Source organism: Conger conger, chromosome 2 (genome assembly GCF_963514075.1).
Source record: "Conger conger chromosome 2, fConCon1.1, whole genome shotgun sequence".
Classification (NCBI taxonomy): domain Eukaryota; kingdom Metazoa; phylum Chordata; class Actinopteri; order Anguilliformes; family Congridae; genus Conger; species Conger conger.
In genome coordinates, this window is record NC_083761.1 from 11075639 (window position 1) to 11098104 (window position 22466).

The 22466-nt window shown below is 45.4% G+C and overlaps 1 protein-coding gene across 2 annotated transcripts in view; it reads left to right on the forward strand.

The window, feature by feature from the left end:
* LOC133122423 (adenosine kinase-like) overlaps window positions 1–22466 on the forward strand; it is a 140110-nt gene that overhangs the window by 105933 nt on the left and 11711 nt on the right. For both annotated transcript variants that reach the window (XM_061232386.1, XM_061232387.1), the window contains exons 8-9: window positions 8124–8159; window positions 17451–17565. In XM_061232386.1, coding sequence (XP_061088370.1) covers window positions 8124–8159; window positions 17451–17565 — 151 coding nt within the window. The remainder of the gene's footprint in view (window positions 1–8123; window positions 8160–17450; window positions 17566–22466) is intronic.

Sequence of the window (22466 nt, forward strand, 5' to 3'; positions counted from 1 at the left end):
TGTTATCGGTTGCTTAATTGAGAGAAGGGCACTGAGGTAGCTCGTGCCGCGCTCTCCGCGGTCGGTAATGACATTTGTAATCCAGTGAAGCAGATCTGGTAAAAGGTTTAACATCCATCTCCTGTAACAGTTCATAAACACAATCCTTCCGTAATGGCATGAAAATTAAATGAACTGTCGTGAGTTGATTATGATGGCGTGGCGTTTCCAGGAGGCCGGCGAGGACCGAGATCTGGACACGCTTTTCAGCCGCGGTGCCTGATGAAGAGGACAGGAGCTCATCGATAGCTGCTGCACTCGTATAGTTAGTATTGATTATGTGGAATTGTATTATGATGATATGCTGTCATGGTAGGGTGCATATTTTGTCAGTTTTGTTTGGTAATTCAAGAAGCTTTGGAGTGCTGGCTTTTTTTTTATAGTCATGCCTGACCACTGCTTTGACATCACAATTTTGATGAATTTGATGAAATTTTGATTTAATTTTTTTTCCTGACATTGGGCATCCAAGCTTCTGGTGCACTGGTGACATATTCTGCGGTTGATTGTAGTTGTTGCTGAAGCAGGATAAACAGGATAAACAGGATACATGCATTAAAGAAATTACATTGAAGCCATAATGCCTTCATAATGCCTAATCACTTTCTCTGTGATTGCTGTTTTAGTCTTCTATATTGCTGAATATAGCAATATAGTCTTTCAGGAATATAATGTCTATAATGTATTTCAGGAACGTTGTGATATAATATTAAATGTTTGCTTGTAGCTGGATAAAATAAGCTTTTCAGCTTTTAATTATACTTTTTTATTGCGTTATACACTAATTGAGCAAATGTGTGCGCGTACTGTGTGTAGGTACAGACCTGTTGCTAAGAGACCAGCTTAAGTGTGCCAGAAAGTGAGTATCAAGCACAAAAATTGCAAAGATCATACAGCCATTTTATGTGCTCTCCTGCAAAGGGTATTTGTTGAAAACAGGAGCAAGATATTAGTGTAATGCACCTGGGAATCTGGGACCTACTATTCAAGCAGTAGAGATACACCAGTGTCCTTACACCACTGAACAAGATCACACTGACTCAGGAAGTGTTGTTGGTCAACTTTTTTTACCTGCATTTTAAAAATGTCGGCAGAGTTCCATGTCATAGTGCCTATAATCAAAAGTAGCTTAAATTTCATTCACTTCCATATTTAACTTAACCAAAGAGGCGGGTTCATTACAACCTACGAGTAAGCCTAAATTTGCTGATGCTCAGCTAAATGATCAGTCTGCGCAAGAAGGATAAAATTTGATTTTATGTATCGGGCGCAATCTCTTGTTCAGTGCGATGTCTTTTAATAATTTCAGTATGGGGCTTAGATTGCATCACTTGATCATTTACAGGGTTCCCCCTCCTCTGGTCTCGACGTCTAGCTGATTTCTCTCAGCGCAGATCTGACGGCGTTCTGAAAATGAGTTTTATGAGTGGATTATCCTCAGCGCATTAAGAGGATATTCCGGACCGTTCTCACGACGTTCTCACGAGCGCGCGGCATCCTGTTCGCGTGTGTAACGTGCTCTGTTCCCGGGCCAGCGACTGTTTGGTCTGCAGTAATCACAGGCTCACTGTGGAACCGTCTCCATTGTTTGCTGCGGCTTGTCTTCAGAAGTTCCTTGGGCGGAAGTCAAATTTCAATCTGTGAAGCGCATCGCATAATAATGTGTCATAACATCGATTATTTCATGCTTTTGCACTCAAATATTTATTTTGTATTACATTCGGAAAAGTCAGTCAGTCAGTCAAACTTGCCTATCACAAGTCTGCTCTTCTCAGGGCCAGGTTTGCTCGATGTCATTATCTCACTATGACTGAGTTCGCAGTAGTGGAACACAGATCATTATTTTCCGACCAAGGCGAGTTTTGGCTTTAGTCTCAGGTGCCGGGAACTCGCTAGCACTCGTCTCCTCTGATCACCACTAGCTGCTGTGGTTTTGTGAGGCTAACGGTGTGGAAATGAGTCACTCACAGCCACAAGCGCACAAACCTCAGCTGCAGAGGGGAATTGTAGAAAAGACAGTATCATTAATGGCCTATAAGGTGGCTACAGTACGTAAAGGTTCCAGCTGAAGGACATCCCTATCAGTGATGAATGTGAATAAAAGTTTGTATAATTCTTATCAAACCCTGTGTTTTTACCATTATTTTTAAGATTGAATTGGTTTTTAAAAAAAATGTTTCATCATAAATGTATGAATTTAATATCCATTTAACAAACGTGTATGGATTTAAATATGTACTGTATATAGGATATGTTATTCTGTTATACCATATTATGTTTGGTTTATCCTCGATGACTTGTTGAAGCAGACAGTCGCTATGGAATGTGGCATGAGCAACATGACAAGCAACATGACACTTAGCTATTTGTGAATATCATATTTCAAGTTCAAAAGTAACAAGCAAAAATAATGTTTGAAATTTGCATGAAGATTTGCCAGCGACTAATTCTTTCATTATTGTAGTTTATTTGGTATGCTGGTAATTTTTAAAGCATGAAATTGTGTTATTGATAGGGTATGCAGGTTGTTTTGAATATCCCTGCTGGCTATAGCTTATCTTAAATTAGAAATTACTACTGGGGTAAAATAACCTTACTGAAGGGCTTTTGCAGTGAAGCCAGAAATGATCTGAAGCGATTCATATTATAATTCAGGCCAGCAACGAATGTTCAAAAGCCCTTTGCCTCTGTTTTTTTTTTTCTCTCTTTTTTTGTAGTCTGAAGACCATTGCAGGTATTTGATTTGCAGTCAAAAACCTGTGATGTGGAGCGAGTATAGACTAAACATGCCAGGCTTTGGTAAAATGCAGGACTGACACTTGGGGGCGGGGGGGGTTAGGTTGGGTGGGGCGGGCAGGTGGGGGGGCTTTTTTGTGGGCTGTCTCCGTCTCTCCCTGCTGTTTGTTGCATGTCATGCTTGAGCAGGAATGTTGCACTCTCTCCCCAGGGAGACTCGAGTGCAGGTTGTTTATTTCCTTAACCTGTCCTCATCTGAGCTGGCCACCACCACACAAAGAGGGGCCCCCGCCTCAACGTGGATTATCATATTAATAATCGCTCGCTGTCCGCACGCTGTCCTGCCCAGGGGACGCAGGGAATGTGGTGCCACCCCCCCACACCCGTCCAGCCAGCAGCTGTTCCAAACTACGCCCCCCTCTCTCCGCTGGACCCCCCTCCCGACATTCTGACGCGCTACCACGGGTGGCTCCGGGGTCACCTCCAGAGCATCTACCCGTGCCTTTGTTTCCTCTTGATGAGTTGTTTATTTCCTTTTGCACGGTAGAGAAAATGGAAGCGGTTCATTTGAATACCAAATCTTGTTTTGTTTTCGTGGGGGGTTTTTATTTCTTGCCCATATCCTGCAATTGTGAAAACATAAAAAAGGTTACTGCGTCCCGCTGCCCCAACTCCATCACAGATCAGTCCAGAAAACTGGCACGGCGTCCATGCTGATTGAGGTGTTTGGTTTCTAACTCTCTCATGCGCTCATTGACATATGCCTTCCAAAGTTCAAAGGCTACCTTTGAATAGGTTCCAGTTCCAGTAATCCTCGGGACTGGTCCCTGGGCTTTCTGCCAGTAACATTATGAAAATACATGTGTTTAATTTGCAAAGGTTTCCAAAGGTGAAAATGAGATCGGTCCTGCCTGCAAAATTCACGTTGGCCTTTTGCATGGTGAGGAATTGGAGCTACCATGAAAGTTTGGGACAACTGTTTATAGGCAAGGTTGCTGAAGACATTGAAGCCTGACTTTTGTTGAAGTACAGGCCATAGAGGTTTATTCACCGATGTGTGTGTCTTTATGGTGGGAAGACACACACATGACACATGCACGTTACGTGCCTGAATACGATTCTTTGTTGTGGCTCTCAGTTTTCTTTTCTTTTTTCCTTGGAGGTGGCTTGACTGGTTAAACCTCAGCCTTCCTGTTGCACCAGAATAGCAATGCCCAGAGTATCTTTGCCCTGCTTCAAAGTATACGCAGTGAATCAGTGGGGCTTTGTGAAAACACACGCGCGCGCATTTTTCACTCTGCACTGAAGATCTACACACCTCTCAAGATCTGCTCCCCCTTCTCTCAAAGGTCACCCAGCCAATCCATCAATAAGTCAATCAGTCAGTCAATTCATCACACTCATTTATCACCCTGCACAATAGGAATCGTCACTGCGCTGCACGCCCATGCGATTGTCATCTGTGGGCTGTCGAGTGGAGTGTGCGCTGGTAAATCCTGCATGTTGGCGGATCTGTCCATCTGCAGAAGCCTTTGGATGAGTGTAACCCCTCCAGAGATGACTTCTGCTTAATTTATGTGTAATTTAGAAATAAATCACGGAGGTTTTACCTCGTCAGGTTCGGTTGGCTCTGCTGGGTGGCTCTTCCATCTGTTCAGAGGAAAATAATCTGTTAACCTTCCTGACAGATGTGAAGGGTTTAAGAGGCTTTAGGAGTGACAATGGAATCCACCCTGACATGAGTCACTTTTCCTTTCTCTTCAGACCTTGTGCACGCTCAACTTAGCATCGGACCCCCCCCCCCCCTTTCACAAAAAAGAAAAAAAAAGCAGCCGCTTATCGAATGGCCGTAAACAGGAAATAAACACAACGTCTCCTTGTAAACGGCTTGTCAGGCCCAACCTTCCCATAAACCCCCATGTCAAACACAATTCAATTTCTGTGTCGGCATCAGCCCGGGCTAACCCGGTCAAGCTAATGCTGATTTTCTGAATGGCCTGGGGGGAGTTAATGCTTTTCAGCTTATCAGTTTGTGTTAAGCCAAGCACTGGGTCCCGCTCTTTGATTTATATACTCTGTGAAACACGGTAAAATGATTGTTTTTCTACGCTCCGAGCCCATATGTCCGTCAGCTTATTATTTTTACGAGAACCAGTCAATTTATAAAAACGAGTGGACGGCGTATTGTTTTGTCTTGTTTAGTGGCTCAATTTACAATCTGGATGTTTCCTGTGGGTTTTCAAGGTCAGTGTTACGTCATTGTGGCCACTTTCGATGCGCACGGTGAAGGAAGTGCATATCCAGAAGTCCTTTCGCGAAGCACTCGGGTTGTCAAGGAGGTCACACTGTGTACTTTTAATAACACTCGACCACTGTATCAACACTAATTGAAGGAGCTAATCCAGATTTATACTCCATAATGACTCCCGGTTAACTCTGTTTAACTCCGTATTACATAGCTGAACCATCTGCTGTCGTGATGAAATATGAGACGGTTGCACCAATGGGTTCCGAGCCTTGCCTTGGTGTGCCGTTGTGACATAATGACACACACTTCACCATAATGGGAGCAGGTCTGAAGTGCTGTGAAAAGTTCAATTTTTTAATAAAGGTGTATTTTACCAACAAGGCCACCTAGAGAAAATCCTATAATGGAGTACCCCCCACCGCTCCATTATGTTCGTTGTGCGGAAAACGACAACAGAGAGAGAGAGAGAGAGAGAGAGCAGTCTTCAAAAGGAGAGTCACAAAATAATGGCTGTTATTGATGTGCAGTCGGCTTTGCCGCTATTCATGCAGTTTACGTGGGTTCTTTCTTGGTTTTAACACTCGTCTTTCTCAGGTTCTTTTTTTTAATCACACCTAAGAGTGCAGTGCATTTCGCGGGCGCGCTCTCGTCTCCTGCTTTCTTCTCCTCCGTGTAGAATAATGGAAAGTGAGATGCTGTGAAATAAGTCCCTGCACCCCTCGCGATAAAGTATGTGTACTTTTCTTAGTTTTCCTTGGCTCGCCAGCCCCAACTCAACGGTTTTTGGCTTTGGGTTTGTTAGCCCAGGCTCTCTAAAAATATTCTGTTGCCTTACAAGCCCTCGAAAGTGGGTGCGACTCGTACATTTTGATAGCTCTACATTAAATATGGGGCTCTAGGTCTACGGTGAAAGCTCTCCTTGTTACGCTTTGCCTTGTGTTCTGACCAGTGAGACCATTTGAAGAGCAAGGGAAGAATTAAAACTGCAAACTTTACCACCGTACAAAACATTTTATTGTTTAAATTGTGTGATTTGATTATTGAACAGTGAAACATAGTGGGGGAGGGGTACTTCTATCTTCTATTGTTCTCAACCCAGATTAGCCTTGTTGTCACGATGACATCATTAAAAGGGACATGGGATTTCACAACCCCTGTACAAGAACAATTAATTCATCTGACTCACATATTCACATATTTTATACGTACTGCTAACATGTATTCCCTGACAGTTAGTACAGTACGTCTAACAGTAGTCCTAGATTGTAGCTTCACATATCTTCGAACCTGCCCACTTGATGATTGGCTGGATGAGAAATTGTGACATAGCCAGGATGGTTATGCGAATGTTATACAAAAATGCAACACATCAAGTGTAAACCGTATTTAGCAGAGGCTGCTTGTTATTAATCTTTCAGCCGTAACGTGTGGCACTCGCCATGGCAGTGGGTCAAATGACCTAGTGGGCTGGGTGGGAAGGAGACTTTCAGCAGTAAAATACTGTGAAAGAAAAACATTCATGGGAAATAAATTCATGAGTTAATGGCGAGGGGGCATTGGTGGGGACGGTGCCAGGTAGTGCAGGCGTTGCTCAGTCTCTCCTCCCCCACACAGAGAGCCTGGGCCGGCCTGTGTTGTGGCTCTGGCTCTCCTCCCCCACACATAGAGGCTGGGCAGGCCTGTGTTGTGGCTCTGGCTCTCCTCCCCCTCACAGAGAGCCTGGGCAGGCCTGTGTTGTGGCTCTGGATACCGCCCCCGCACAGAGAGCCTGAGCAGGCCTGTGTTGTGGCCCTGGCTCTCCTCCCCCACACAGAGAGGCTGGGCCAGCCTGTGTTGTGGCTCTGGCTCTCCTCCCCCACACAGAGAGCCTGGGCAGGCCTGTGTTGTGGCTCTGGCTCTCCTCCCCCACACAGAGAGCCTGGGCCGGCCTGTGTTGTGGCTCTGGCTCTCCTCCCCCACACAGAGAGCCTGGGCCGGCCTGTGTTGTGGCCCTGGCTCTCCTCCCCCACACAGAGAGCCTGGGCAGGCCTGTGTTGTGGCTCTGGCTCTCCTCCCCCACACAGAGAGGCTGGGCCGGCCCGTGTTGTGGCTCTGGCTCTCCTCCCCCACACAGAGAGGCTGGGCAGGCCTGTGTTGTGGCTCTGGCTCTCCTCCCCCACACAGAGAGGCTGGGCAGGCCTGTGTTGGGCATCCGGAGCCGGTCCCCTGGCCCAGGCTGATGGTGCTGTGCTAGCTTGGCTCGGCTCGCGCTCGGTCTGCGTGTGGCAGATTAATTGACGCATCCCTGGCTCTATTATACTGACCCGTGGCAGACAGGCTGTAGCTCCCCCCTCTCGTTCTCTCTCTTTCTCTCTGGGGGGACGTCCTCATTGTTTCCTGAGGGTGTTTTTTTTTTTTTTTTTTTTTCTCTCTCTCTTCTCCCCTATCCTAAAGGGCCGGGCTGTCAGCCTCTCTCCAAGGTCACGCTGTCAAGCCGAAGCCAGGCTGCCCTGACACAGCCAGACCATTTAACGCCATTGTACCAAACGCTCTGTCCCAGCGTGGGGTCAAATATGAAAATCGCAAACTGAGGGAACGGGGGGGGGGGGGGGCGGCGGTCTTGTTACGTCAAATTTTTTTTACGGGCTTCTAAATGCCACGCTTTTGATTGGGTAATGATTGAGGATTTGTATTTTGTTGTTAACGCCGTGCGTGTCGTTGCGGAGAAGGTGTGTGGAGACCGACCTGGTTACGGGTGTGTGTTTTAGCCGGGTCGGGTCGGTCAGTAGCGCGTGGACACAGGGGCGCCGTGGTCTTGTCAGGGTGGTGTTGTAAGTTAGAGAATAAGGCAGGCAGACGCAGACGCCTCGGAACAGGTGCAGGCTTTTGGAATACTAATTGAAGGGTAGGAGTAGCAGAATCGGTTCACGGAACTTCATCTCCCAAAGTGGCACACAGCTTGAGAGAAGTGCCTGAAGAAAGTGAGAAGTGTGTGTGTATGTGTGCCGATATTGTGTGATAACCTGCTCCCTCCCCACACACACACACACACACACACACACACACTCACACACACACACACCCTGTCTATAATTAACTATTCATTTGTGTTTCGTTTTAGGAGGCTGCCACTTTCGCCAGGGAGCAAGGCTTTGAGGTGAGTTGACCGACAATTGCGCACTAAACAGATCCTGAAGGATCATTTTTGCTGATAATGAAGTTCTTTCGGACAGTGATTGATGCGCTATTATACTCCGCGGGCCTTGCAGCAGTTGCCATGGAAACCTGGCAGTCGTCATGGTTTCTTTGTTCAGCCAGCTCTCCGTTATGACGCACTGTGCTAGGTCTGCACCCAACATCGCCTACAGATGTTATTTATTGAATTTTGAAAAGCCTCTTGGGAAGCGTAGAACTCGGGCACGGATTCAAGCTTCCTCTGCAGAAAAGGAGTGCTGTCAGGTTGCTTAGTTAAAAAGCTCCCTCATTAGCTTCATTACTCTGGGAGGATCCACCACCGCACTCCTGCTGCAGCGCGACGCTAAATACTATAGTACGGCATCCTTTTAATAAATGAATTACTGCCACCTGTGGTTTCAGATTATGTAAATGAAAATTATAGTGCTTGTTAGTACATAAAATATATGAGTGGAAAAAAAAAAGGGAGATGCTTCCTCTTTGAGGGAGAAGCGCTAATTTAGTCTCGTTATTTTATTTTTTTCCCCCTTTGCTGATCCGCAGTAAGATCATCACACCGCTCTTAAACATATATTCAAATTAAAAGCAAATGTGAGTTTATGAATGATATGCTTAAATAATTTAAGTGGCTTATCTGTTCAAATGTAGGGCTCCGCTCAATGTGTTTCTTGCCGGCATGAATAATTGTCTAGAATCACTTAAGGTGCGATCAACGTGACTGGAATAGAGAGTAATCCCTGACAGCAGTGACAGCTTTAAAGGAGAGAAAAAAAACAGAGTGAGGGAGAGAGAGAGAGAGAAACTCGCATCACAGAAAGTAAATACAAAGGCACCGAACGCAGTGAACAAGATGGGTGCCAGTTCACAGTGACATTACCTTTGTCATGTTGATTTACAATAGCACTCTAAAGAAATGGCGTATGATGTATGAAAGCAGTGTCTTGGGGAATGTATGCTTATTTCCCGCAGCCCAAGTTCAGCTGGGGCTCCGTGGTTTAGTTCCTCTCGCATTCCTGCCGGTCACGGTCGTTGCTCGCCCTGCGGTTTGTAAATTTAGTCGGTGGATGAAGGCGACGGGGCTCAGTCCAGTCGTTCATTTTCACTCCTTGCGTCCTTTCCTCGAGTCCTTTCCCCGACTCCACCCAATGGAGGATACGAGGGAAGGACGTGAGGACAGAGGAATCGAGGAAACCAGTATTCAGCAAATGGAACGTGTTTGTTAAGTGAAGCCACGTCAATGAAAGACTGGGCAGATGGGGTTAGGGGGATCCACAGCTCGATCAGTTATGCATCATGCGTTTCCAAAAAGTTATTGTATCCTCACTAAAGCATCCTACAGGAGCCTCCTCACTCCTTGCTCCTCCAAGGAGCGTTTAGTGGATTGGAATGTCCTTGACAATGGAGGACCGAGGGGATGAGGATGGATTAAATAAGATATTGGAATGAACCCCACGTGCGATTAAGTGTTTGTGATGCCTGCTCATTAGTATGAGGTCGAATCAGGCTCCAGATTGGTCCAGCTGGTAATGGCACTTACAGTACCATAAGCACGGGCCAGGCCCTAAAGCCTCCTCCATTTTGTGTAGGCATCCCTAGCACCTGGCCTCCTGCTGTACTGTGTGGCCTCAGTTCTGGAAAGTTCTCCCCAGCTCATAGGCGAATAACAGCAAAGTACACATGCTTCAGTGGCATGCACAGGTTTTAGGTCCCGCAGCTGTAACTTGTGAGGTTCCACTGGAAACTCCAATTGAACGTCATTAATAATCTTAAAGAAATTACTTTACAGAGTGGAAATAGACAGATAATCAGCTGATATGCTAAGAATATGGGGGAAAGATCAACTAGTGTACACTGCTTGTACCCAACTGTGTGGCATTGGCCCCGCCCATATGGAAGCCCTGCCAATCAGAACCCACAGCCATCTGCCTGCAGCCAATGCAGACTCTTTAAAGCAGAGTCTTGGCAAAGAAATAAAAAAAAAAGAACATGTTGTTGATTACCCTAAGAACATCTTGTGAAGTAGGTGCCCTTTTTGCGAGGCGTATCACAAAGTGCTCAGGGAATGTCTTGCCTGCTCTCAGGGGTGATTGCCGTGTCTTCATCACATGAAATACGAGGCTGAGCCCTCACTTTGACGGACCCCTGCTGGTGCATCCACTTTCATACCCAGTGATATCGCCATTTTCCTCCCCTGTTTGAAGTAGTTGTGCATTTTATGGGATTGGTGTTCATCTGCTAACATTCCACTGCACTTGCAGAAGGCGAGAGTCACACTAACAAAGAGAACAATGTTCATACCTCCCCCCCCCCCTTAAATGATGTCTCTAGTTAAATTGATATGAACTGCAATTGTCTGACTGTTCATTGTGTGTCAGTTGAGGATGCTCAGTTTGAACAAGGGCCATGTCGGTTGAAACCACGCATTCAATACATGTCCTTCAAAATTTCTTTATTCCACGATTGCTTGAGCCAAGGAGGTTTTGATTTAGAGAGTGATTGATTTAGTTATTGAGGCTCAAGCTTGTACAAATTGTTTGAATAATTTCATTAACAAAGTCTTCACAAGGCCCAGAAGCATCTCAATATTTAAAGGCTTAATCCTGTCAAACTCTGTTCCTGGAGGGCCTTTTCTGTGTTGGGCGTGATCCAACTTCTGCTCCTAATGACTTAATAAGCTAAAGAATTGACTTACATTTTCACCACTGTCGTAAAAGGTTTAAATGCAGATATTATGTTTCAGCCTGTTTTCAAAGAAACCTTTTTACCGCAGTGCTTTTGCGTTTGGGGAAATGTATAGGTTTGAATGTTATAAGGCTATTTAACTAATTTGGGCAAATAGTCAGATTAATTGGATGGAAGTTAATTAAACTGGCACACATATCCCTCCAGGAAGGGGGGCTTAGCCCTCGGGCTAAATGCGTACAGAATTGAATCGAGAATTTGGTTAGACTTCCATAAGAGTAGGGATTTCATATTCTGTTGGTTTTGCATGTTCCAGGTTTTTTTGGTTTTCAGGCATGTTTTGACTGGATACCATGTTATGATTTATTGAGTAATGGGGCTATATTTTTCGAGCTCTTGGGCCTGAATTGATCACATTATCATGGACTGTTATGGAGTTACTGTAATTTACAAATGCCACATCAGCAGAATCACAATGAAACCAGTTATCCAATGTAGTTATTGAATTCATGAGTGAAATGGATAATCATATATTGGTGACAAAACTGATTTTGTAATAAATGAAAAAAACATGCTCATTTAATAAGTGTTGCTGACATCTTATCTTGCTGATAGGGTTGTCTGAAGCTCGCCTGTTCAAACCAGTTACGATGAAACTGCACAATCATGGCTGCACTGAACTGATTGTCATACTCAACTGGGTGTGTGGCTGATTAGCGATGAGCTAAAAGTAATCAGATGTTCATGATCTGAGTGTGGTGTGACGATAAAAAGATGGAAATGCCTGATTGAGCCGGCCTCTTATTTTTATTGCTCCCCGGGGCTACAGACTCAACCGTGCCTGGTTGAAATTCAGCCACGGTGACAAATTGCTTTTGATATTACCTGCTAACCACCTCCGTATTAACCTCTCCATTAGCACTCACTTAGTGGTTCTGACATGTGTTTTTTCTTCTTCTCAAGACAAAGGCTTTTGAAACTGAGTACAAGGCTTGATTCTGAAGCCCATAAAGAACTACCCCCCCCCCCCCCACACACACACACACACACACACACACACTTACAGACACGCACACACACACACACACTTACAGACACGCACACACACACATACAGACACGCACACACTCTTCACTTGACTAAGGGGCCATACCATTGACAGTTTGGGACTGAAGGGTCCAGGTTCCGACACGATCCCGCGCTAACGACGCCCGCGCTCTCCGCCATCGCCAATGAAAGGGTGGCCTCCGTCGCGCGGGCGCGGTGGAAACCCGGGAGACGTCCCGCCTCCTTCCCCCGTCACCGTGATGGGTTAATTAGGAAGGGCCTCTGACGGGCGAGCACGGGATGAAAGCGGAGCGTGCCGGAAAGTTCCGCGGGTTCCCCCGAGCGCGTACCCGCTCCACGCACCACGCCGTGCGGAGACGGCCTGTTTTTAGACGGGAGGCGGGCTTAAGCCCCTTTCACACCGCCTCCGCTCCCTCAGCCTTTTAGCTCTGGAAATCTCCGGGGCCAGCTGGGAATTTTTAGAGGGACCACGGGGGGTCTGCGCCGCAACCACGGCGGATCGGTCCCCGGGTAGCGGGAATAGGGTCCGCCCCATACGTTCCCCTTGCCGGAATCCAAGGAATATTTAATCGGATGCAAAGCCAGCTAGCACTATGTCAATAAACTGCGATTTCAGGACGGCAGTTTGTATTTCCCTGTTGTATTTCATGATGGAACGAAAAATCTACCACGGGCTAGCGTTTATACTGAAGCCTTTTTAGTTCCTGAGAAATTATGGAAAAGCAGAAGGGCCGATGGTGGCACGGATCAACCACGCAGGAGAGGTTTTCATTGGCTAACGCATTCTGTGCCAAGGATGTTCTCGGTGTTTTGTCATTTTTAACGTCAACCGGTTTTCCAATAAGTGGCAAAATATAGTTCTTAAATGGATGGGTCTATTTGAAATTGGCTAGGCCATCATTAACGCTGACATTTTGATTTGCTGTTGGCTGAGTCAGCCCGGGCTCCTTGGGTTGCTGCTTCATTAGTCCTTCCCAACAATGGGACAGGTGCCCACAAACTACCAGTTGTCACCAGTGAGAGAAACACCTCGCCTGCCGTTCTTACAAGTTTTTGTCTTGCACTTCATGGCCTGCAGTGTGGAAAATGGTCACATATGTGCCAAGTGGGGGTGGATACACAAATACACACAGACACAGACACACACAGACACACACACACACACACCAATTATATATAGCAAATAAAGTTTGAAGTAGACAGACTGATCTGAGGTCATTGTGGATTTTCCTGTGGACTGATAGTGTACATTCTGTTCAAAGAACAGAAGGGAGGCGGAGAGCAAAAGAGGCCTTTTTGTGCTCAAGGTTTTCAAGTTCTTACACAACATCTGTTTTTTCAATGGCTGCTTGCTGCATCAGAACCTGTTATAGATCTGAATGCATGTAACAGACTGCTTTCATCCGGGCTCTGTCAGTCCGTCCCCACTCATTCCCCGTCTCTGGGATGACACGGCGTCCGTGACTCCCTGTCGTTATTGCTTCGTTCTAAAAGGTGTTCAAGATCAACAATTACATTTCAGTCATGTTTTGTGCAGCGTACGAGAGAAGTGTAATGACTAGTCTTATCTGTGCATATCCGGCATTGAAATGTGTTTTTTTTTAGTGTAAAATGATGAATGCTGTAAGTGTATCACTCAATTGGAATTAGAACAGCCGTCTGAAGAAACGGCCTCTAGCTAGTGAAGTTGAATTTAATGCCTAGCTTGTGTGTGGTTTATTTCTGGTCTGGTTTCTTGGCGGCTATTTTTTCACAGTTGCTGTTGTTAAATTTTTGTGGTCAAATAAAATCAATAACAGAATGTTGTCGGAGTGTGCTTGTATTCAAAATGGCTCCCACTGCTTGTCATTTTGTATGGTAAGATTTGGATTTATTTTTGTATAATTAACCAGCAATTAATACTGGTTAATTCGTTTTAAAGCAAAGACGAAATATATATGGTAGTACCTCAGTGATCCGAAACCCCAGAAATTCAACAGGGTATAGAATTGGAAGTATAACACGAATCCAAAATGACTGAAAAAGGCAAATAAAAAATGAATTCTATCACAATTATACCAGGCTGTTACAATAAAAGTATCCTACGAGTGAAGTACCGCTTTTGACATCAAAAAGGGCCAGGACAAATTTTTCTGTCGGATGGAAGCGAAAGGAGATGAATAATTTTCAATCCAGGAAAGATTGCGTCACATTGGTGAATGTAAGTGGCAAATTTGACTTTCGTTTATGATTGGTGTTCATCCACAAGAGTACAAATTCTTGTTACTTTCCCAATGTATGGATTTGTTTCAGATTTTTGCTCTTTTACAAGTCTACAATTTGGCATTGTGTTTGTTATTTGATGCATGTTATACAGGAGTGTGGCTATGTGCAACTAAGGCTATCTGCACCACAGGCAGAAGTTTAGAAATGCTCAATATCCTGCCACAAATTAAGTAACCAAAAACTGCAATTCTGTTGGTTTATTATGACTCAAAACAAACTGAACTGAAATAAGCACTATTTAATTTAGTCAAATTTGTGTATTTCAAGGTCACTCATTTTTAGTGATGAAATGGTAAATTCAGCAAAAAATACCCCCCAAAAAATCTGTATTAAACTACATGGAAATAATAATTTAAATGATTGTTTATTCTTGTACGTAGTGCAGTATGTTATGTAAATGGTCTTTTTTTCTTTTATAAAAAGTTTTTAGCGTTTCATATTTCAGCATTTTTATTATTTACTGTCATTTACGTCATTGAAGATGCAAAAGGTCATGCATGGGTGCACCGGTCCTCGATCCAGCGACTCTGAAATGAGACTGAATGAAGTTTTCACTGGTGCTGCAGTGTTCATAATCTGGGTGAAAGTGTGGGTGTTTATCAACCGTGGACATGGGGATTCTGCGCTGTACTGTTCTGCAGTAGCTTTGCTTTCATGGCAAATGTCCCCTTAGGAACAATGAAGTAAATCTTGAAATCCTGACTATATTTCTGCATAGGCCTGCAAGTGTATCTCCTTTTTTTAAAGATTAGATTCAGGTACACTGTATTGTCTAAGCATGTGCTAATGGAAGCACATAGTTTATTTTTATTTTTTATCTGCACTTGACTTCACCTGCAGTTTTATTGCCTTGTCGGGAGACCATCATTCTGACCTGACTGCTGAAAACACATTCCCCTAATCCTAATAGGAATGATTTGCTAGTGTTCTGCCAAGCTTCCTGTCTGAGAGCACTGAGTCTGAAAATTAAAATCTGAAACCCAAAACATTTGGCGGGACAGGATAAAAAAACGAACTGACGGTATGGAGGTGGCGGGTGTGTGTGTGTGTGTGTGTGTGTGTGTGCGTGTGCGCGTGCGCGTCGGGTGTGGGTGGGGGTGTGTGTGTGTGTGCGTCCGTGCGTGCGTGCGTCCGTCCGTGCGTGGGTGGGGGTGTGTGTGTGTGTGTCTGTGTGTTTGTGGCGGGTCTGTGTGTGCGGGCATCTGTGACGTGTGGGTGGGTGTGTGTGTGTGTGTGTGTGTGCGTGCGTGTGTGTGTGCGTGCGTGTGTGTGTGCGGATGGGTGTGTACGTGTGTGTCTGGTGTGTGGGTGGATGGGTGTGTGTGTGAGAGTGTGTGTGGGGGTGTGTGTGTGGGTGTGTGAGAGTGTGTGTGGGTGTGGGTGTGTGTGTGTGTGTGTGTGTGTGTGTGTTTGTGTGGGTGTGTGTGTGTGTGTTTGTGTGGGTGTGTGTGAGAGTGTGTGCGTGTGTGTGTTTGTGTGGGTGTGTGTGCGAGTGTGTGTGTGTGTGTGTGTGGCGGGGGTCGCAGCAGCTGGCGTTGGCCCGTGAACGCTGCTGATCTCTCAAAAACAAAAACCATCAAGTGCTGGTTAGCAGCGGCGGAGAAAGACCCCCAAATCCTGGCTTTGGCTGGCGGGCAGCGACGGAGACGGGGTTTGGCCCGCTGCCACGTCCCCAGACTCGGTGGCTGCAGCTTTGTCTGGATCATGGGGGGTGGGGGGAGGCGATGGCGATGGAAGTCACCAGAATCATCGGCACCCCGCCCCACCCCCTCTCCGCTGCTGCCCGCCAGCTGGTAGGTGCAAAGATTAGGAAGCGCAGATGATCCGGCCCTGCTCTTTGAGATCCGGCACCGGCCTTTCAGACCACATAACCCTCCGCTTTGTTGCCATGGGGGTTTTTTTTTTAGGGGGGTAGGGGGGTGGGGGGGGGGGGGGGGGTGCACTGTCGTTCTTTTTCTCTTTTTTTTTTCCCCATTGCTCTGAGTTTTTGAAGCTCAGACTTCTTTTCCGAAAAGTCGTTTGTTGCCTTTGTGATATTAGGGGGGTAAAAAAAAAAGAAGGCTTTTAAGTCAGCGAATCGGACAATATGTAGGTGACTAAGCAGGTTTCACACTGGCCTCTGAGCCCGGGTTTATGCGTCGGAGGCTCGCCTCGGGGCGAAAGCAGACAGCTGCCATCTGCCTAAAACCAGCTTGATGGGTCAGCGTGGAGAATTATTGGAACAGCCCATTTCTATTCATCCTCCCATGTTATTTCACTTTTCATTTTATACTGTGTCGTCTCCATTCAACATTTCTGGACTGAACGCTTGTAATCTCTTTCCCAGGACATTTTTTTTTTTTTTTTTTTTTTTGACATTAGACTCGCTTTCATCACCGGAATCTTCTTTCTTTAAAGTACCTTTGTGAGTGGTTTGTTTATCGTATGCCAGGGTTTTTATATATTTAGGTGCCTTTTTTTCCCTGGGAAAATGTTAAGTGCCTCGAGCAAAACAAAGAATGAATATTTGCAGCTGTAGTGTACGGGAGAAGTTGAAATAATCAGAGATTATTTCATTATTATCTACATAGGAAAGCCTGTTTTAAATCTCTGGATATTTGCATTCCATTTGCAAGCCATCTTCATTAATTTATTCTTCAATTCTGAAATGATTTCCACTCCATTTTGACAAGGGCCTGGTTTCAGTCTCGTCGTAATGCATTTGAACTTTGATATAATGATATTAAACCTCTGTTACATATTTATTCACTTAAACAACATGCTTTGTGTCTGTGACTGACAGCCTGGCAAGGATGCATAAGTAGCAAAAGATGTAAAAACTTGCATAAATTCATTATTCAAAGTTACTGAAAAAGTCTGTGTCTGTCACAGTGAATCTGGCTCGAAAAGGATGTTTGTGTCACAGAATATTCTTATTTCCAAAATTATATGACATAATTACCTTTAAGAATGAACTTAATATGTTTAGAGGAAGAATTGTTTATTAATTCAGTAACCCTTCTCAGTCTAAAGTATTTGTTGTGTCAAATCATACATCATAAATCATGTTGGGCTGTCAGTGAAGCCACACCAGGTCCATTGTGATTGAAAGTTGGACTGAGGATAATGTCTTGATTTCAGGCCCGGCCTCTCTCAACCGGCGGTAATTAGTTTGGTATTGCTAGGCCTATAGATTGATTCGGTCCTGCAGATGTTGTCGGTGTCACAATCCGTAAAACCGAGTCTTCTCTCTTTTCAGACAGAAGATATTAAGGAGATCGCACGGATGGCCCAGAGCCTGCCGAAGGTGAACGAGAAGAGGCAGAGGATCGTGGTTTTCACTCAGGGAAAGGATGACACTGTGGCCACCAAAGGTACAGTATGCTAACCCAACCTGTGGGTGCACACTCAGAACATCATCAGCCATGCAGAAACATACGGCATGAAAAGCATAGTGTTTGGTATGAAGGCGTTCCTTATCCTGCTTGTGATTTGCTGCTTAGCTTGTGTGTGGAATCAGGGCTAGTAGCATAGCACATGAATATGGTAGCACTAAGATCTGAGAAAAAAGATTCAAATGGTTCCAGTCAGTAACCCAGAATGGTGTGGCTGAGAGCAAGAGACCGTTCGTGTTGACAGGTGGGGCGTTAAGAGTAATACCCTCACTTTTCCCTCATTAACACAGATAATTGAGAAGTAGCTACAATAATACAATAAGCTCGGCTTGAACTGCTAGGCGTATGATTTAAAGCTGAAATTACACTGTCTTTAGTGTGGCATACCCTTTCATAACTGGTCACAACAGTGTATTACAGTTTAACATAGATCATTACACCGACACATAATGTATGTGGTGATCACTTTTTCACAGTGAATTTGACATCCTCTTTATGAAATTTCCTGCATACACCATGAAAGTGAAATTATGCTTGTCGTGGCTGGTAATGCTAGCCGTTATGTCATGATTGTGGCAGTATTATGCGCATTGTTCACGTGAAGTGTTACCATATGATGGTGCTTTTGTAGATGTGGTGTGATGAAGACAGCCATGTTGGTTTGCTTAACCTCTCTGTATGTGTACATTTTTACAAAAGAGAAATACTAAACTCCACAACCCAAAAAATGACTTGAGCAGAATAATGTGCCCTCTTCCCCAATTTTCATTCCTAATACACAGTCAGAGTCTGTTTTACCCATCGCTCTGTCGTCTTAATTCTTTTTCACTATTTCTTTATTAATGAACCACAAATGCACAAGGATGCTTATGTTCATGCATTAGAGTCTGACAAAATTCCTTTACAAAATGAAAAATCGACTTATTTCACTGCATTTTTCTGCGCAATGTGAAAATAATATACTCCCCCTGTAATAGACATTGCTCATTTAGAATATAAATAATTGAAAATGTCCCTTAAAATCTCTAGTGCGGTGTAATCTTGTTGAAAGTGTGAGATTTATTTAGTCATTTTTTTTTCATGCTGTAGCAGCATTTGAAATGCCTTCACCCTTGACTCTGCCCTCTTATTTCGCGGATGCAGGCGATGTATCCAAACTTGTTGCACTCTGAGCCATTGCTATGGTAACAGAGTGGTAGAGGTATGTTTCTTAGATTGGAGAATTTGTGAATAGCTGAGAAGTCGCAGTCCTAGCTGATTATGTGAGAGGATCCGCTGTTGGAAACAGCGTGCGTGTCTGGAGAGGCCGGGCTATTGTGCCGCACATCTCTCTGTGCAAAACGCTAACGCTGTGCGCATAGGGAACGGACCTTGCTCATTTGAAAGATTACATCTGACGTTTGTGTGTTCATTATTGTATGGGGAATGGTAGGCTGGTGTAATGTGTGGGATTATTTACTAGGCCTCACATCCCCACTGTGTGTGTGTAGGTGAGATGGCCTCAGCGGAGAGCCACATATTTCTCATCCTTTATGTTATTGAAAATAAACAACAGAAGCGTTAATGGGTATTTTTTTTTTTGATAATTGAGCCAAACATTTAAATATAGCACAAGTGATTATTTTTATAATTTCTACGATTTCCTCCTGGGATTCCATTCCCTCACAATGAAGACAACATGGACGCCAGGAGGATATGGGCTATAACGGGAGAGAGCTGCAATCGCGGCGCTGGGGGTCCAAAAAAAAACCCCGTAAGCAGACGTATGAGCACATCCGGTGTTATTAAACACACCTCGTGCCAGTGCCAGCGAGAGAAATATCATCACCTTCCTACTCAGTGTCTGTTTCCATGTTCACAAGTTTCTCAAACCATTTTCCCTCAGGGCATATCGAAAGATTCGTTTCTCGAGTGAAAGTCGGCGCACAGACATGCTGGGCTCTGTTTGTCTTACTAATGCAGAGTCCCACTGGGCTGGTCAGGGGTCTTCAAAGGTGGCTACTGGTGTGACTTTCAGCACAAAAGCAGTTTAACGTGTACGGTGTGGGATCTCCATTGTAACGCCAGCATCTGACGTCTCTCGGTTCGACCCTAGGATGCAGAGTTTCGACGAAAATGCTTCTGGGACATGGCTAAGGTGCTTGACTGGGACCCGGAAGGTTGATGGTTCAAGCCTGGGTGTAGCCACGACAAGATCTGCACAGGTGTTTGGCCCTTGAGCCAGGCCCTTAACCCCAAATTGATCCAGGTGTCCCCGATTAGCCTAATCAATTATAAGTTGCTTTCAATAAAAGAACGAAATTATGAACGTTTTCTGTCTATTGTCCTGAAGACCGTAAACGACGGCGGCGAATAATTCCCGCTAGCTTTTCTCTCGGGCTGCGCGAGGAGGTGGAGCCGTGAAGCTCTGTGAACTTTCTCTAAATTTGGTGACGGACGGACGGGAGGGTGGGCGGGAGGACGCGTGCGGTTGCATTCCGACGCCGTCCGCAGAAAAGGCGAACGCCATAAATGTCACGGAATGCCGGGGCGCGCGGGGCCGGGGAGACGCGGCGGGAACGCATCGGAGCGCCGCCGCGGTTACTCACCGCCGCCAAATAAATGTCACCCGAACCGCAGAATTAAGGGTCCTCATTTCCCAGAGGCGGGGCCCTAACAAACTCCATCTCTCGGCTCCGTCCGCAATTTGTTCCCCTGTCAGGCCGCGATCAGTCGCCGGGCCCCGGCGTGTCACGGCGACGCTGTTTAATAATGATTAAGGACATGAAAACCGCTCGTCCCGTTGCGGTAACTCTCAAAAGAGACGCCGATTTGTTGTTTTCTTCTTCCTTTTTTACCTCTCCATCTCCCCTCCCTCCTTCCCTCCCTCCTTCCCCGCCTACTTTGAATATTAAAAGTGGCCTTTCCTCACCTCTTGGCATTAAACGGTCTTAATGAACGCGCGGAGAGAAGTGTTGTCCTTAATTTAGCAGCCAGTCGCGGCGCTGAACTGTGCCGGGGCCCGGCTGATGCACCTATTAAAGCGCTAATTAAGATCAGTGCGCCCTGAACCTTAGCGGGTGAAAGATCTAATGGATGATCGTGCGGCGGAGGCCGCCGGCTGTAATCGCTGATCGGGGCTGGATAAAGCCTGGCTCCTCGCTCCGGGTCGTAAGGGCTCCCTGGAGGGAGCGCCGCCGAGCACTTTCCGGAAGGTTCCGCCCCCCCCCCCCTCCCCGTGTGTGGGATCCCTACGAGAAAGATGCGTTTTGATGGCAGCGTGAGAAGCAAGGAGGGGGGGGGGGGGTTGTTTGGTCTTGAATTAAAAGAAGGACTGTTTTCCACAATTGTGTATTTTGACTGGTCAGTATAAGGTGAGGTTTATCTCTTCCTAACAGTAGCCTCGTTTAGTCGAGCCTGCCAGCAGCCTAGTCTAGCCAAGGCTAGAACGCCCATGCATTTTCTGTTCAGAGTATAGAAGTTGATTTTAACATAATGGTAAAAACTGGCTATTCAGCCCAGCAATGCTCACCTTTTGCTCCCACTAAACTGTACCTACCGATTAGTCTCTAAAAAGAATAGAGACCAGAGGTCTTCTGGTTACATTAGTCCATGAATTTGCCGTATTTCAGACACGTCCTGACCTGTCATTTTGTCGCAGGCTAGAATCACTTAATGCTTTTATGCGGTTACATCCTTAAAAGTGACAGTTTTATTCATTTACTGTGGCATTGATTATGAATGGGTCTATTATTGAAACCATTAGCACTAGAAAGTGGAGTGGAAGTCGAAGCGATATGTATTGGAAATATATGTGATTAAATTAACGTTTAAGCCTTGTATGCAATAGTCGATTCATAAATGTAATGTGTTAATAAGTAACATGCATGTTTCTGGATGAAGGAGGAGGGTGTTTTGAATGGCCAAGCTCCAGTGTGGTAGTTATTATGGAATGATGGAAACCATCACCTGAGCGCCTGTTTCCCGTGACACTGAGTAATATCAGCAATCTGCAACTCATTCTTTGAAAGTACATTCTCCATTGTCTCTCCTTGGCAGAGTTCCCGAGCCTGCCTGCTCGGTCATGGAATAACTGTCTGTTCCTCTATTGCCGTCATACTATTTAAAGTAGATAAGCAAGACCTCTCATGTTTTTGTTGTTTGCGGGTTTCGAGGTTTATTTTATGTGACTGCTTTGTACTTGGTTGTTTTTTTTGTTGTTGTTTTTTTTTATATATTTGCTTTTATTTTCGAGCTCATTTTAATAGTTTCCCCAGGGATCAGCCTCTTTATTTCCACAAGTGTTTTTTTTTTTTTTTTCAGGTCATTATTCATCTGCGAAGAGCATGGTCTGAAAGCATGATACATTGGTTTTTCCGAGCTGATTCCATCAATTTCGGAGATTTATACTCTACTATTATCATGTAATGCCTTTCTCATAGGCCGCATCAACCCGGCGCGCGTTCGGATACAGAAGCGGAGACATTGATTTTTCTGAAAGCAGTCAGAAATGAGATACTTTGACATAATCGCGCAGCTTCAGGACGGCAAGACGAGAGTAAACAGCAGGATGTTTTTTTTTTAATGGAAATGCATTGTGATTCCATGGGAGAGAGCGGTGACAGTCGTTTGTCATAGTGCACTGCTGTGAATGTGCTAAGGAGACGTCCCCCGCATGTCCTGGCCTGGTAATCAGAGTGATGCGCTCTAATCTAATAAGCCAACGCCAGAACAGATGTCACTTGTGTCGGCCTCGTGAGAGACGTGTGCGGGGGCCAGTCTTCGTTTGGCGCACTGGTTTTTCACCTCCCTTTGGTCCGCGGCGCTCTGTCGCACTCTTGACCTCCGGAGGTGCGCTGCGGAGGGCGGGGCGTTCAGACGCGTGCCTCCGTGTGAGGGAT